Source organism: Hirundo rustica, chromosome 6, assembly GCF_015227805.2.
Source record: "Hirundo rustica isolate bHirRus1 chromosome 6, bHirRus1.pri.v3, whole genome shotgun sequence".
NCBI lineage: Eukaryota > Metazoa > Chordata > Aves > Passeriformes > Hirundinidae > Hirundo > Hirundo rustica.
The window spans coordinates 14617623-14634468 of record NC_053455.1 but is presented as its reverse complement, the minus strand read 5'-3'; the positions used below and the strand labels follow the sequence as shown (position 1 = coordinate 14634468).

General features: G+C 42.2%; 1 protein-coding gene across 6 annotated transcripts in view; it reads right to left on the bottom strand.

The window, feature by feature from the left end:
- Window positions 1-16846, bottom strand: part of SYNE3 (spectrin repeat containing nuclear envelope family member 3) — a 67010-nt gene that overhangs the window by 32199 nt on the left and 17965 nt on the right. For 4 of the 6 annotated variants that reach the window (XM_040066595.2, XM_040066596.2, XM_040066591.1 and 1 more), the window contains exons 2-7: window positions 13082-13239; window positions 9918-10090; window positions 9185-9494; window positions 3993-4154; window positions 2931-3275; window positions 1632-1768 (exon numbers count right to left, since the gene is read on the bottom strand). In XM_040066595.2, the coding sequence (XP_039922529.1) occupies window positions 1632-1768; window positions 2931-3275; window positions 3993-4154; window positions 9185-9494; window positions 9918-10090; window positions 13082-13225 (1271 nt within the window). In that variant the 5' untranslated portion in view covers window positions 13226-13239. Of the gene's footprint in view, window positions 1-1631; window positions 1769-2930; window positions 3276-3992; window positions 4155-9184; window positions 9495-9917; window positions 10091-12549; window positions 12654-13081; window positions 13240-16121; window positions 16183-16846 lie in introns of those variants that run through there. The other 2 variants (XM_040066594.1, XM_058420906.1) reach the window with 2 other exon arrangements.

Sequence of the window (16846 nt, the reverse complement as noted above, 5' to 3'; positions counted from 1 at the left end):
CAGTCTCCCCTTGTACGTGATTTTTCTTGGCTGCTGTGACCAGTGTGATTTAACAATCATTTTATCAGAGCAGTCTCACTGACTGATGGGAGGAACAAGTCAAGAGTGTCTAGAATGGAACTGCAGTTGCCTGTAAAAATCAAGGTTTTCTTCCTTAAAAAAATTACGTGAAAATTTGATAACCTTATGTTAACACAAAAAGTGAAAAATACATTTTTATTTCTGATAGAATTCTTTTAAATTTTGCAGAACCACTTGAATTTATATTAGTACATAGAGGTGATTCTGATAAAAGGTTTGTATTTATGTATATATAGCCACATACATACACAGCTCTACTATTGGAAAAAAAATTGAATCAGCAAACCTTCGATGACTATCCAGGCTTCTCTAAAAAAGGCTTACCCCAAACACAGCCAAGTGACAAGGCCCAGCAGTGACACACCCCATGCACTGCCTCCCGTTTTTCTCAGCTTGCCTGACCTCCCAGTTTGCAGAATCCTGCCTGATATGGCAAAAAGCAGCCCACCTTTATGTTCACAGGGGACCAGTATCTTGCAAACTCACAAGACAGGCAGGTGAGAGCAATGCCAATCAGGATCAATAGTGCCTTTCTATAAAAACAGAAACAACAACCTTACCTGTGTCACTGGGCCGTGACGGGGCTAAACAAAGGCAAGTTTGCAGAGGCCAAAAGCTCCGCAAATAGAAAGTTCTGACTTTACTTGTCCTCTGCCATTTGCTCTGCTGCCCCTGCCAGGCTCAGTGAGAAGCTGCCAGACTTCCCAAAGAAGCTTTAGAGAGAAGCTGGCAAAGGAGCAGCTGCCATTTTCTACTCAGAGGCGAGTCCCCTGCCTTCCTTGCTCCTCGTTCAACATTGCTTACTTGCTAGTTTTTAAACTGAAATCCTTTCCCACAATGACCTATAACCCTTCCAGCAGGACAGCATACTGTGCACAGAGAGAAATAAGCTGGGGTACAGGAAAAAGAACTGACCTTCTTTTTTTCCCTTAAAAAAATGATCCTTTCTTCTAGTTTGCAAAATTTGCTGCAGCTTCTTTACTTCCTGATTCCAGGCAGCCTGGAAACGGAAACACTGAAGTCTGGGAGAGGCTAAACTTTCAGAGTTTCCAACCCAAGGCAAGTTGAAAACAGGAACATGCACATAAGCTGCCAGGAGAAGGGGAATAAACTCTGCCAAATAATTGCTAAGGCTGGTGAGTCACGCAACAAACTCAACAAGGGAGGGCCATAACTCTTCTGAACCGTTTACTACCACAGCTCCTGTCCTGATTTTCTAGTTGCTGGCACGAAAGGCAAGCAAAATACATAAATTATTATTATAAAATGCTAATTAGATCAAACTAGCTGCCAACAATCTAATTTTCTTCAAACCATACACAATATTAATGATGTAAGATCATTGCTTGAAAATGACCAGGAGCCTCCATCTCCTAGCAAATGGCTAAAATTACAGCTTTACTGAAACGCGGAGGCGGATGTAATTAGCAAAAGCTTTTTTTCTGCCCATCACCTACAACTGGATAGTATATCACTTTTTTCTTAGGCTCCTGACAATCCCTGAGAGAAGATTCCCCCCACCTGCACACCATAATCAGACTTCCCAGTACCTTTGATACTGGTGTATTGCAGAGACAACACTCTCAGCGTGTGGCTGCACATCTTGGGAAAACCGTAGCAGTTCCTTAAGCTGAGCCTTCAGCCTCTCAATCTTTGACTCTTCTGCAGCCAGAGCTGCTCTTGTTGCCTTAATTATAAAAACAATGAACAGATCACAACTTAAGTAGTGTCTGGCATATGAAAAGAAGAAGTAAGGCTGTGTCTCAGGGTATGCACAAATCCCCTTTCAGTGGCTTTTTTCCTGGTTATAAGAAATATATGTCTTTGCAAAGACAGAAAACATTCTCAGCAACAGGTTTTTTTTCCAGCAGGCTCTCTCTCCTCCCCTCACACTGCCCAGCCCCTGCATCAGATCTGCAGGGTTCACTGTTTGAACAGAGTGAATCACAAACAGGCCCGGTTTCAGTTCACTGATTGCAGTATATAACATGAGCTGCACTTCTGGAGCAGTCTTAACAGCATCTGTTTCCCTAAAAGATCTTTCTCAGAGAATCATGTATAGAGAATGTTAATTCTAGGGTGACTCAGGGAAACAAAAACAACTAAAACCCATGCAAATGGAGCTGGATTGAACCAGTCTAAATTTTTTGGATCCTTTTTGCATATACTTTTCCCCAGTTAGTCCTGCATAGCTCGAGACATGCAAACAGCAATGAAAGGCATTTTGAGAACAGATAATAAATGCAAAACCAGCCCTCGAGAGGAAACGAGTAGTAAAGATTCTTATCTACTTAATGTGTGAACAAGTTTTTTGCACTCATTTTTGCAGCAGATTTGTTTCGGTATAAATACTGGACTGTTACAATCTTGGGACTTAGTACTGATGATGTGTCTGCTAGTAAAGGAAGAGAGGTGCCTGTCTCACAGAGGTGAAGGATACGATACAGCAGCGGTCTCAGCAAATAGCTAACAAATATGTGTACTTGTGTCTGAATGCACTTGTGTCTGTGTATTTATATATACAGCGATGCATGAAAGTCCTGCTTTTTTTAAAGTGGAGCAAATTGTGGTTTTTGCTCTGTATTGTGTTCTTTTTGCATATGATCCCTTTGAACTCTAGGCACAAACTCCAGCACATCCTCCAACCCTGCTCCTTCTGTGCAGCATAAGATGAAAGTTGGGACAGTGAATTCCATTGTTGGCAGTCACATTTTCCTCAGTGTGTTTCACACACACTCATACTCTTTCCTTATCATCTCTAACCAATGGGACAAGCATCTGTTGGATGTGACTGTGCATATTCAGTCAACGGCTGCACTTGATCGTCCACACAAAGGGTAACAACTTACATTGCATTTTCTCCACAGAGTTACAAACTCATCTTCAGACTTTTCCCCTTCCCCAGGGTCCAGATCATTTTCTAGTCTCTGCAGATCTTTTCTCAGCTTTTGGATGTCTGCTTCTAATTGTCTGGCTTGGGACTCATAGGCACTTTCAGACTCCTGGATCTTGAGCAATCTCTCCTCCTCCTCACTACTTAACAGTTTCAACTTCTCCAAGGCTTTTCTTAGCTCTTCAAGCTCATCCTTCAGTCTTGCAGATCCAAGTGGAGAGGTATTCTGAATCACTTCTGCACACTGATTTTCAAGGTGCTTCCATTTCTTTAAACCACTCCTAATGTCTTTTGCAATTTCCTGCAAAAAGAAGTTTAATAAAGATTATCTGCAGGAATGGGAAGCTGGGGAAAAAGCTAATATCAGTAGGAAAAAAGACCACCTCTCCTGGTCATATGTATTTTGGTTTTCACTTCTTATTTCAAAATATGTCCTCTTTCAAGTGACCAGAAGCCAGGGTTAGTCATCTGACTGCCTTCTGTGTAATACTAATTGTCATTGATTCCAAAAATACTTGTTTTTCATTAATGCTTATCACCTGAGATCCCTGACAAAGAGAATAGGAGCTGCAGGAACTAGACATATATTAATAGTTGGATCTCAGAGATGTTAAGCTAAACACTAAAAGCATTGGAACCAAAATAAGGGGTATTGTTCTCAAAACTGGTATTTTCAGCTCTATACTCTCAAAAACTGTGAACCTTCAGGGTCTATTTGGATCATGTTTACCAAATCTGATTTAATTAAACAAGATTCTCGAAGAATCACATAACTGTTGGAGATCAGGCTTTGAGAAATACAAACCAGACAAGTTTGTGACTCATACTGGAAGAACCATACGTATAAACAGTTTCAGGACCTCATACAACCCATCTGCCCTAGCCCATGCTAAAATCACCATCTATTTTGTACATGTAATTCTTTTCTCAAGGACACCCTTATATGGTTTGAGGTACACATATCGGCATGAAAAATACAGAATCCTAGTTCCTTGTTAAAGCTGTATTATTCAAGGACCTTCAGTGCCTTCAGCTTGTCCTCTGCTGAAGACTTGGTTGCTTCTCCAATGCAGCAGTTTAATCTCTCTGTGACACCATTCAGCCACGATTGGAACTGGTTGACACTGGTGCTGTACTGCTCATGTTCCTTGGTTATCATTTCAAGCAGTTTCACTCTGTTCTGTAACAAGAGACATCAGAAGTGGTGAGGACTGTGCTTATCTGCTCTTTTTCTTCACATTGTAGCCCAGAATTTATAAATAAGATTCCCTTTTCATGAACCCCGATAACACTCGGCCTCCACGGGTATTCAAAGTTTACCTTGGGAAAGAGAACACGAAAGTACACAAAGGCTTGTTCCTGTCTGGATTTTGCTGCAGGCTTTCAGTGTCTAAGTCTCCAAAAACAAAATCTGCAAGGCCCTGTCGGGTCAATTTCTGGCTTTCCAAACCTTCCTACTCTATAATTTGAAAAAGAAAAGAGATTGAAGCTTGTTTCTGGTTTTCACTTTGAAAATGTAACAGCAGCTACATTCCTCTTGTGGGTTAAAAATAAAGATGAGCGCATCTTCCTCATCTCTCAAAATGCAAATGAAAGAGAATGCACTAGAGGCATTAAAATTGCTTTAAATTGTTCATTATTTAAACAGACTGCACGGAAAATGACCATCATCTTCAATTAATAGCATAATCCTGTACTTTTGTACTTACTTAGCAGGTCACAAACTATTCTGTGGTGGTATCACAGACTCTGGAAGAAAATTCAAGCCAACGGAAAGCACACTTCATTTTTCAAGCTACTGCCTGCGCACCGTATAACCATTAATCCCTGAATTTACAAGGGCCTGCACATCATGAGTTGCTGCCTGCTGATGCAGTCTGGCACTCCTCACAAGTCAGAGTCACATTTGCTCAGAATAGCCTTGTTTGCCAGCCCAAGTTCAGGCCTTTTTGATTTTGACACAAATCACCTGCTCTGTTGCTTCACTAGTATTGTAGTCAACCTAAATATTATCTTCTGCAGAACCAGACTGATTTTTTCTTGCCCTTCTTCAGTCAGCATGGAGACCAAGTGAGGTACATTTGTGATTACATTAGATTAAAAGAAAATCATTCCTTGTGCAATCCATTTAGTGCTCGCAGCACCCTTTGCTCTCACAGACAATGGGCCAAATTTCATTTTCATTTTCATCACTGGCCTCTGAGCAGCTGCCCTCCGCAGCAAGTAGAGCGACAGCCGCAATGGTGGGTAGAGCTGAAAAGTCCCCTCTGCATTTCCCTTGTCCCTGTGAGGTTCTGGACAGGTCCCCACACCTGCCAACCTGCCTGAGGTGGCAGTGAACCATCACCATTCTGTCAGCCTGTTCTCCAGCCAGGCCAACAGGATCACTCTTGCGCTGGTGGTGGCAGCCCCTCTGGGACTTTGCCCTTCACCTTTGGGACAGGTTATGCCCATAGTGTACTACAAAGCCACCACCCTTCCAGTGGAACACCACCAGTTTGTCACACTGCCACTTCAATCTCTGCTAACTTTAGCAAATCCTGAGTGACTCTCCCCAAGTTAGTTGACTTGCTGTGGGACAAAAGAGGGACGGCTAAGGGACAGCTCTTTTCCATGGAGGATGAAATGCTGCCCAGTTATTAGAGCACAACTTCTGATAGCACCAGCCATACACAGGTTTGGATGATACCAAAAGGTAAAATTATGACTGCAGAGCTCTGTGGCCAAGATATATCCAGAAGAACACCCCACTTGCTAAATCCCAGTGTGGAGGGAGTTTACAGAGGCTAAACAATCCCTGCTTTGACCTCAGGTCAAGGACCTGAAGAAGACAACCTTATTGCAGTGTAAAAGGGCTACATATCAAAGTGAACTGAGTCAGGCCAAGCTTATTGACTCCAGGGAATTAGATTAATTTGTTTTACTGGCAGAAGCTCCAAAACCCATAAATCAGGATAACAAAGCAGAGATGTTATTAAGCTCAAAAATCTTAGGCTGACATACAGGGGGTGTCAAAACAACCTACCCTTGGCCAGCTAAAACAAAGGAATAAGCAGTTTGGGTGCACTGCTGGACTGTGAGGTCAAGGAATAAACGCCATGGATCTGGACAGACTGTGGCAGTCGTCAGACAAAAGTCTTACAAAGAGCTGGCTGAGCCCTCCCCCCACAAGATGTTAAGCAGAAAAACTTTACAATGATGAAAAACAACGTATCACTTGCTCCTGTTAGGTTAGCTGTATGGGGAGCAGCAGAGTGTGAAATTCAACATCCACATTCACTAGGGTAACTGAGGAGACAGGAAGCCAGGACACGGCCCTGCAAAGAGTAAGAGCACAGACAGGAAAAGAATGGGTTTGCCTTGGGCTGCAGAGAAAGGGATGTGTCTGGGCAGAACACGCCCAGCCCTGGGTACTCAAGGAAGGTGGACAGAGCCTTAGGAAGCCCTCTCCCCTAAGCTCCCTTCACAGTCACCAAAGGCAAATGAGCCTCTTCTGGAAGGCACTCCGGAGCACATAAAGGAGGTTCCTACTTTAAATCCCTCTTTAGAGTCTCAAGGAGAGTACAGAAAGCTCCTGTAACCCTTCCTGGTGCTTTTAGTCTCACCCTTGAGTAAGCAACTATTAAGACTGAGCAAACTATTGTAACTATCTAGGTTTCAGTTAACAGAGAACATGGACTGAAATCAATTTGATGTGCTCAGAAGTATTTAATATATTTCTTAAATATCAACATCCTCTATATCATAACTTTTCTTACCATCTTCAATCATTGTGCTAAAACACACAACCATTTACCTCTGAATATTTTTAATTTCCTGGGCAAGGGAAAGCACGTAGGAAATGGCTGCCACATCTAAAAATATTGCAGTTGACATAATTAAAAGATACACTTTTAAAATTTGGGAATGTTAAAGACACATGTTAGCACTAAGAAAAAAAGAAAAAACAAAATCTCCTCCCAGCATTTGCTCATACCAGAGAAACAATATCACAGGCAAACCATTTAAGAAAGATTGTCCAAGAGCCTGCCTTCTGATAGGGCTGGACAACTGCACAGGGTCTAAAAATGCTTTTCAAACACCAGTGTAATCTACAAACACCAGTGAGCCTCCTCTGCTCAGGCATTCAGCTGGCATCTGCAACTCACATTTAATCTGGCCTCTCATCATGTGAGGAGCCAGAGCAATCCCCTTACAACTCCTGTGTCTCATTCATTCATTCCTCCTGCCCGTTGGAAGAGGTGGCAGGGTTTCTCTAATAAGTGTTGTACTTTCCAATGCAGTTCCCAAGGTGCCTGTAACCTTGGCATAAGATAATAAAACCCTCATTTACTTCAGTTGCAAAATCCAAGGCTTTCCAACTCCATCCTTTGTTCCATACCTCCTGAAAGAGGGATTTCTGAGCTGGATTCTCTCACTCCATCCTTCTATGAACTGTGGTATTCATAACCAATGCCAAAGAAAAGCTTTTTCTAGAGTCTCAGTTGGCTGGAAACATAAAGACATATTTTGTCTAACTAGTATGAGCCACTTCCTGATCTCATTTACACCAGCACATATCCAAGTCGGTTAGAGAAATCACACTATGTAAAATCAGTCTCAGAGAGGTCACATTCTGGCTTTGAGTATTCAAATTACTTGTTTGAAAGAACAGCTTTATTAAAATAACTAAAGACTGTCTCTGACTTCAAAACCAAAGACACTTTTGGTGAGGAGGGAGTGAATGATAATTTTAAATGGCAATCTAGACAGACAACACCTCAGTTCCCAGGAACCTTCTTATTTGTATTTCCAGAAGCCTTGTAATCAAGCGATCTACCTTCAAAAATAAATTATTAGTGTTGAGGCCCAAGTCTGCTGGTGGCCTCTCTGTGGCAGCTGCACCTACATAATTTCCAAATATACTCTAGATTTTGGAGAGACATTAGCAGTAATTATATATTTACGGCTAGAAAAGTAGCTGAAGTACATGCTCAAAAAAGATGCCAGCTTAGGGGCTTTTTTTGTCACTTTTGGAGCTTGGGGTATTTCACCTCAAAAGAGAAAATGTATCTATGGGGCAAGCAGGGCAATGGAACAAGCATCCCAATGCTGTTCTTCCAGTGTGGTCTGAAGTTAACTTTGTACAAAGGCATCCAGGGAGGGAAAGCATCCATCACAGTCAGACTCCAGTTCTGGACTGGTGTGTAGGTGTGAAAATTAGTAGATGGTAGCATTATAACAGAGGCAGACAGCAGAACCAATGTAATGAAAATGGTTTCTATTTGCACCAGGTAATTCCAGCCTACAAAACTCCTGGAAGTCACTATGAGCAAAAAACTAAGTTTAATTTCTATACGTTTGGTATAGATCTCTCTCGATCTCTCTCTCTCTCTCTCTCTCTCTAAATTCAAAACATCCCCTTGAGTATTTGTATTGATTTGGTTTATAAGAAATTGAATTCTTCTGCCCATCCACAGATGTTTGCCCCTTAGCCATACCACATGGTCTAATCCTGCCTTTAACTGAGTTTTAGAAGTGAAAAGTACAAGCATTTTCTGAAATCTTTACTCAGAAATGGATGAAAGGAAATCCCTGGTACTGAAAGATGAAGCATGGTGTCTTACACCAGTCTATCTAACAACTGTTCAAGCTTGAAGATTAGTACTGGGCAAGATTTAGTATCTGTGTGCATGAAAATCTTTCAGATAGTGGAACTGGCCACTGAGCAAAGTGCTGGGCCAGAGCTGACTCCCACCTCTGTGTTTCCCAGGTCTGCAGGCAGGGAGGGCAGCTCTGGGTCTCAACAAGCACTGCTTCCTCCAGCAAGGCTGTCCATGTAATAGCCCCTGGCTCCTGGAACAGAAACTCTGCCTCTGGTTATGACAGGAGTTATTAATGTGCTGAAAGATGAGGAACAATTCAAACTTTATAAAGAGATGACCTAAAGTAATATTCACTAGGTTTCAGCAAGGAGCCTGCAGTTCCTTTACAGCAACACACTATAAAACACCATGTAAGAGCATCCCAATTAACATCACCCCTGAACAACAGCTCATCTTGGGACTTGACAATTGTTTCAAAGAGTCCACTGACTGAAAGAACAGGGGTCCTCAGCTCTGCCTCCTTTTGCAGTCCTACCAGGTAAGCCCCATCACTCAAGGAGAGCAAGTAGCAAACAACACCATAGACTGGAGGAATTTGAACACCTCTCACTCTGTATAAGTGTACCTGAGCTTCTTGTTTGATTCCTTCATATTCCACCTTCATTTTCTTCTGAGCATCCTCATCAACGCTGGGGTCACCTATCCTGCTGAACAACGAAGCAGCTTCCTCCAGCAGCCTTTCCAGCAGGACTGACTGATTTAGGACATCATTCTGCAAAACCTGAGCATGGCTCAGCTGCCACTGCTTCTCCTTCAAGCCAAGCTGCAACTCAATGTCGGGCTCCAAGGTCACCCTCATGTTGTGAATCCACGTGTAAAACTCATCTTGGGCTTTCAGGTACTCGCTCCAGTGCAGCCAGACCCACTCAATGCGGCTGTTGGGGAGAGCAAGAGGGAGGAGTTAGATGAAGTGATGATGGGAGCAGTGGAGAGCAACAAGGTCAAAAGGCCTTCAAAGCAGTGCACAAGTTTCTCAGCAATTTTAATTTGCTCTGACTTCACAGGTTTGGATTCATGTCCCAGGTTCTCTCTGCTTTGAGGAGGAAATAGTCTCTATTTCCCGTGCCTGACCAAACTCATTATTCCAGACCATGAGGAGGGTGGGCCAGGTTGTGATGGCAGAGCACTGAGGTCTCACTGATCCTCTCCCCCCATAGAGTACTCAAAATGCTCATGGGACTGGGATTAGCAGGGACTTGCTATCTACAATTCAGGCAGCAGAGAGAAGCAGGAAGCACTTTATGAAAGCACTGGAGGAAACAGCTGTCTCAACACACCCAAGAGTATGTTTGTCTTACCTGTGACAATGAGTAATGTATATGGCTGTCTCTTCCCACAGGGCTTTAATGTCTTTTAGTTTAGAGAGCACCTCATGCTTCTTATCCTCACTGATGCTGCGAAGAGCAGCATCTGCCTTCACAAGAATCAAGTCCATTTTCAAGCTGCCTTCTGGTTCCAGTGCACGTATTTTCTATGAGAAATACAAATGATACTGAAGGCACGGAAAGAAAGCAAGCATAATTGATGAAGTGTAAACTTTGTTTTTACCCAGGAATCATGAACTCATAGGATCATTTAGGCTGGAAAAGACCCTCACGATCATCAAGTCCAGTTGTTAACACGACACTGCCAAGGGATGGAGACGTTTCTATACGACACAGGCAATTAACCCCTCCCACCTAACTTCCTGCTGCAGTTCCTCCTGAAGGGGAAATCTGAATGTTTTTTCAGACATGTTTATTCTTAAACATCCTAAAGGACTGAATTTACTTGAAAACCACACAGCAGCTGAAAAACATTTAAGTTAGCTACAAAAAAAGAGACCATTCTCTATGAAATGCCTGTGGCTGTGTTTCCATTGCTGCTATAAGGTTACAGCACTGAGTATCAGAGGCCAGCTGTTCTCCCCCACCTGCCAAAGCAAAAAGAGGCCACCTCCACAGGCTACACTGCTACCTTTCAACTTTAAGCTATACTATAAGAAATCATGAAGCATATGAAAAAGGCTTCCTAGTGCAAATAAAAGTTGGCTTAGAAAAGAAGCCAAGAGAAATTAACTAGTGGAATTTTCTGCCTGCTACCAACTTCTGCTTTAGACCCTAAATTGCTAAGTTATGAATTAGTGAAAATGTGTATCTTACACAAATAGAAATGCCAGGGACTGAAAATGGAGTCATCTAATTTTACGTATCCAGAGATGGAAAAATCAGCACGAGTTCTGTACAATTTAACAGATTAATTATCCCCCAATTCGGATGTCAGCTTTCAACATTTCTCTATCCAAACTTCTGATACTATTAAATTAGCTTTTCTTGCTGCTCTTCCATAATCTCCTGGCAAACTGCTGGCTTTCCAGTTTGAAGAAAAAGGCTTCTACAATGAAAACACCAAGATTTTCAAAATCAGCCATTACTTTTGGTAAAATTAGGCCTATGGGATTAGATCATGTCAGTTATTGCAAAGGTGAGACAAGTAAAAGGCCTTTGGATCTCCAGTGCCCCATTCTGGGAAAAGCAAAGCATGGCTTTGGCATGTAGGCAGCACACCTGCATGTGATGTATGAACAGTTGTTTGGAGAAATTATTTACTAAGAAAGGTGTGATTAATAGAATCCAGGGAAGCAGGGCAATGGGCAGGGCAAAGCAAGAAAATACAAGCCGCAGCTATCATCCAACAGGTAAAGTGTAAGACTAAAGCTGTATTCTAAGCCTGATATTTTTCCAGCAATTAGAAGCAAACAACACCTGGAGAGAAAGCAGTGGCTGTACAGTCATTTTTGTTTTTCAAATCTGTTTTTTACATGATTTGTCTCATTGGCTGAGACTTCCATTAACAAATTAAGAGAAAATAAACCACAGGAAGGAAGCATGAAAAAAACTGGCAAGCCAGGTGCAAAAAAGAACTGAAAACTGATCACTGGATTTCAAAACAGCTAATAGGTGAAGCAGCGAGCACATCACGAGGACATCCGAGCTGGAGACAGAAGCCAGGCCCAGAAAGGAGGCAGGATGAAGGAACAGGAGGTGGTTAAGGTACACACAGGAAGAAAGAACTTGTTAATCTTTAGAATGATAAATCTCCTAAGTCTGAGTTGAAAGAAACTCTTAACATGACTTTTTGCATGTTACAGACCTCCTCTAAAGCCCACCAAAGTAAACAGGCTTCAGCAGTTCAGGCCGTATCACATCACCACAAATCTCTAGACCTTATAAGTTGTTATCTCTGCCATGAATGTTCTCCCTTTAGCAAACTATCACTCTTCTACTCGAGCTCCTGTGTTTCTTGTGTGTTTCTTGAGACTGTACACATCATAGTCTCCCAGACAAAAGAAAAAGGTGAAAATAATTTACGGTCAGAAAAATAAAACTATAGACCAAGATAAAATACATCAGATTTTTATGACTGACATGTAAGTCTAGCCACCATCCATCACTCAGTGAACAGTCTCTATATTATGCCAGAGGCAAAATCTGTCCTCCAATAAACCACAGTTAAAGAAAAAGGCTGAAGACATCACTGTAATCTACTTTATCATCCATGTAAGACTTCAACGTCTTTTGTTAAACTTCAGAAGAAGCAGGCCAAATATAAGTAGACACACAAAAGGAGAGACTTTGGGGTAAATAATGGGAAAAATCTTGCCATTTAAATTAAAGAACAAAATACTTGGAATTAAAGGTAATAAAAGTATAAAAATAGTTTCAATGTTAGTCATAGAAATATCACCACTCCCTCTAATTATGATGGTACAAATGGGACAAACAGGAGTGTTTCCTTCTCTAAGATTACAAGACCTAGAAAACATCTAACGAAACAGAAGTTAACGAATGTGAAATCACTGCAAGAGAGCAGGCACAATCTGCAACAGGATCTCTGTGAGAAGAGTTATACAACAGATTAGGTAAAACCAGGAGAAATGAGAACTTTTACCTTTTCATTAAACAGATCATAAAGGGGATCTGTAAACCCTGTTATCATCAGTGTTATGGAAAAGGACAAAGGAATTACTCTAAAACAGCCCATTACCAGGACACTGCAATCTTTTTCTATCGGTGCCAGAGTCCTGGAGTGGGAAACAAATAACGTGATCTGATTCTCTTATACTATATGCTGATAGTCTGCAAATTACTATGGTAATTGCAAGCAGCAATCAAACTGTTCCAGGCTTGAGAGTGTAAACATTTTAACCTGCCAAACCTGCTGCTAGTGTTCCAAATCAATCTGAAAAGCTTGGAAGCCCGTGATAGCAAATTGCCAAGCTCTTTTTCTACATCTGTAAACAATTTGCAAATAGAAAATTTAAAAAGAATACTGAGGTGAACTCATCCACCCAGGCCCAATACTCCAACAAGAAGGGGCAGCTGACAATTTCCTAATGGAAAACTCCTGAGCTCACAGCAATAACTGCTTTGACAATGGCAGCAGTGAGAGCCACCTCTGAATTCCATTGCTCTGCCCTTACCTCAGTCTCTCTCAGTCTGGCTTCCAGGGCAGATCGAGGTCCTTTGGTGTTGTCATTGATCCTCAGTCTCTCTTGGATGGCCTTCATCCAAGCTTCTGCATTCTCCACGCTGCTGTCAAATTCATCCTGGAGCTGCTGAGTCATCGCATTTGAAGAAGCTGAAAGAACAGGAAACGGAGGTAAGCAGGTTTTGGGTAAGACCTGAACAGGAATGAAAAGCAATCCAAAGGAGTAAGGGAGAAAAGCTGATGATGTTGTGGCTTTCCTTTTGGATAATAATATCAAAAACTGCAGCAGTATCGCTGTTCAGTTGAGCACAGACAACATATTCACACTGCAGCTTTCCCAAATGAAAATACACCAGGAAACAAAAAGAAGGTGGAGAACTGTGGGAGGCTCCATTACAGTAAACAGACTTAATTCAAAGCTTTTAAATGAGATTAATTTGGTGTTTGTGGTGTATTCCAGATTAGCTACACCAAACACAAACACTTTCTGCTTCTTTCCAGAGTCATGTCAGTGTAAAACTCTCCCAATGCCCTTCCGGGCTCATGTACTGAGCACCTGACACCAGACTAATGAAGTACTTTGGCACATGCTTAACTCAGAGGTGTATAAACTGCTGTTGCAGAGGTGCTAAAGCTGCTGAGAACAAGATAAGATGTTCAGACGCTCAGTTAACTTCTACTGAGCCCATGCAGAGGTTTCCTGAATGCACATGCTGTGAGCCTGGGATACACAGACAATAGGAATTGGCCAGCAACTTCCAAGACAAACCACAAACAAGCCTTCACAGGGGATTATCAACACTGGTGATGTCTTCTTTTGCTAACACTTTTACTCCATACCAGGCTTTTCATTTTCCTCTCCCTCTCCTGTTGCCCATTCCCAATCAGCAGGAACGCATGATGCTTGGTTGCTCTGTTGATATCTCTGTTTAGAGCACAAGCTCTCCACTGCCCAGACAGCCTCCTTTGTGCCTGTACAATAGAGAAGAGCCATCCTAGGCTCACCCCTAGGACTGCTGGGCTAAACTTGACTAATAAGGTTGAGCCATTACAAAGCACCCTGTAGGACACCTCCACTGAAGTGAACAGAACGAGAGCCACTGACATTCAATGGCTTTGGATCACATCCCACAACTACTGCCAGCCAAGCAGTCAGCGTGGAAAATAAAATATTCTTCCTCTTTGTTATTCATCACTGAAAGATTTTTTCAGCACAAAGCCTGAGACTTAATTACTGAACCCAAGTTTTTTGTCCATAATTCAGTTCCATAGAGCCCCTCAGTTTCCATGAAACGATCCATGTGGAAGAAAGTGCTCAGTGTGAGAGCAGAGCATGGCTCCTGGTGAAGCTGGACCAATGGTGTTTTGCAACCACCATAGCTCTCAGCAGCTCAGTCTTTACAAGAGAGAGCCATCCTTCTGCTCACAAGCAGCAAGCTCCCCACTATCCTGCCAATGTTCCCTTTCACGAGGTAAAAGGATTCATGCAATATTAGAGGTCCTTCCCTGCAGCTCCCAGTGAGTTTTGTTCCACATTAGACCAGAGGACACAAAACGTTAGCACTCACAACAGTCTGAATTGTTGCTTCCCAGCTGTCAGTAGGCTTTCTACTTAACAGGTCCCAGAACAGGACCAAAGAACTGCACCTGCAGAGCAGCTGCTGCACCACCCATGGGGACAGCTGGAGCAGAGGACAGGGTCAGACCTCCGTGTGCAGACCAGCAGAGATGCATTTGAACAAAGGAGGGAATTCCTCCCTACGTGAGACCTGTCAGACAGGACAGAATCTTAGGCTGTAGCTCTCAGAATTTGAGAGTAGTTTTAAAAAGAGTGACCTCACCTTGAAAAGTTAAAAAAAACCAAAACAAAACCGGATGTACTGGATTTAGAGAGGGTGGTGTGGCATGGGGCAGTTACTCCCTCCCTCAAATATAAAAATTATGTATGACAGGATATATAATTAAAGCTAAAATCATTGACTTACATTGCAGGAGTCCTAAAGATGAAGCCAGCTAATGGAGTAATGTTATTCTCAGTGGATTGCTAGATAGCTGTGTCCTTCTCCAACTACAACTGGTTCAGAACTGACATTTCTGAACTAAAATAATCCAGTTCTTGGAAAAGAGCACGTATCTCATGGCAACTGAAAAACCAACTCCTTTTCACATTAACATTTCTCACTATATTTGGCATTTGTAGAGGGACTGTCCCCTAAAACTCTCCTAGTTACATACATACATACATTTATTTCTAGGCAGTTTCTGAATGCTCAAGTATGAGCTGTGGTGATTCCAAGTTATGCTATTGTGAAATAAAAACTCAGAGTGCATTTGCTGGATAGACCCTGACAAGAAGAAGTATGCATTTCCTAGGAGAGGTTTCTATTCCTGGAAACATCCATATCATATTTAAAACTGGCTACAGTACTCCAGTCACGGAGTAGCCAATACAGAACATAATGTTATCCTAGTACTATTTTTTACAAAAAGTTGAGGGCAATCTAACATGGTTAAGAAGCAGTGGAAAACCTACTGTCATTCAACGGGAAGAAAACCCCCCTCACACTCTGCCCTCACTGAGCAGAAGGAAATTCTGTCAAAACCTCACAGTAATACAGCCCCCCCAACCCACACACAGTCAATCCATGTAAGCAGTCAACAAAAGAAACCACAAAAAAAAGTTATTTCAGTATTACGATCATCAGCTTGCAAAGGAAGAGGAACACTTTGCTACTCCAACTGCAGGCATAAGACATCATTGACTGATTTTGACAAACAATTCCTGTATCTAGTACCACAAAGATGATTAAATTTAGCACGAGCTCAATGCCCAGGTGGATTTCATAGTAGTTACAACCTGCAATAGCTGACATGGATTTGTCTTTTGAGACCTCCTGTCCTCCCTCTGTGCAGCGCAGCCAGATGCTGGCTAAAGCAAGCAGCTACAGCACCAGACTTTTGTTCTGGAACCCTTCCCAAGCACTAACAGCATGATTTATACCTGCAAGGTAAAAGCATGATTTCTGACTTACTGGAGGAAGAACAACTGCTGTCTATTTGGGATACGGTGAGATCTGTTACTCCTTTGCAAGCTCTTCTAAAGCTGGGACTAATGATTAGTGGATAAAAGTTAACCAATCAACAGCATTCACCCCATTTCTGTTGCATCATTGGAGCTAAAAGATTGAGCAATACTTCTGGAGATGAAATTGAGCAATACCTCTGGACCCTGATCAGTACAAAAAGGACAAAGGAGACATAGTGGCTCCTGGAACAGACCTCAGCTATGGAGCTGTGCAAAGCCATCATTCACACACCCACCTGTAACATGAGCAGACCATTAGGGACACCTGTACAGTGGTGCAACAACCCCTATCCCAGGCTCAGTCTCTGGGACCCACTGTGCCATGGAAAATCTTCCCTTAATCACTGGTGAGATCCTCTGAGCAATTTGCACAAAATTGTTTTTCTTACAGTTATTTTCAGATGCATCCAGCTGTTCAAAACCGCTGTGCATTAATTCATACTGCGGAAAGCACATTTACACTGTAGAAATCACTTGGCATCTCTACACGTTACTAAATGAGGGCAATAACTATGCATAAGAAATTCTGGCATAGATAACGAGATGCTGAGCAAAACCAACTTTTATTTGTCCAGATGCAGTGACAGTTTCCTGGTAGAAGTAACGAAGAAGCATATTTCAGGGTGTTAAACAGAACTGACCCAGGACAGCTCCTGCAGTATATCCACAGGT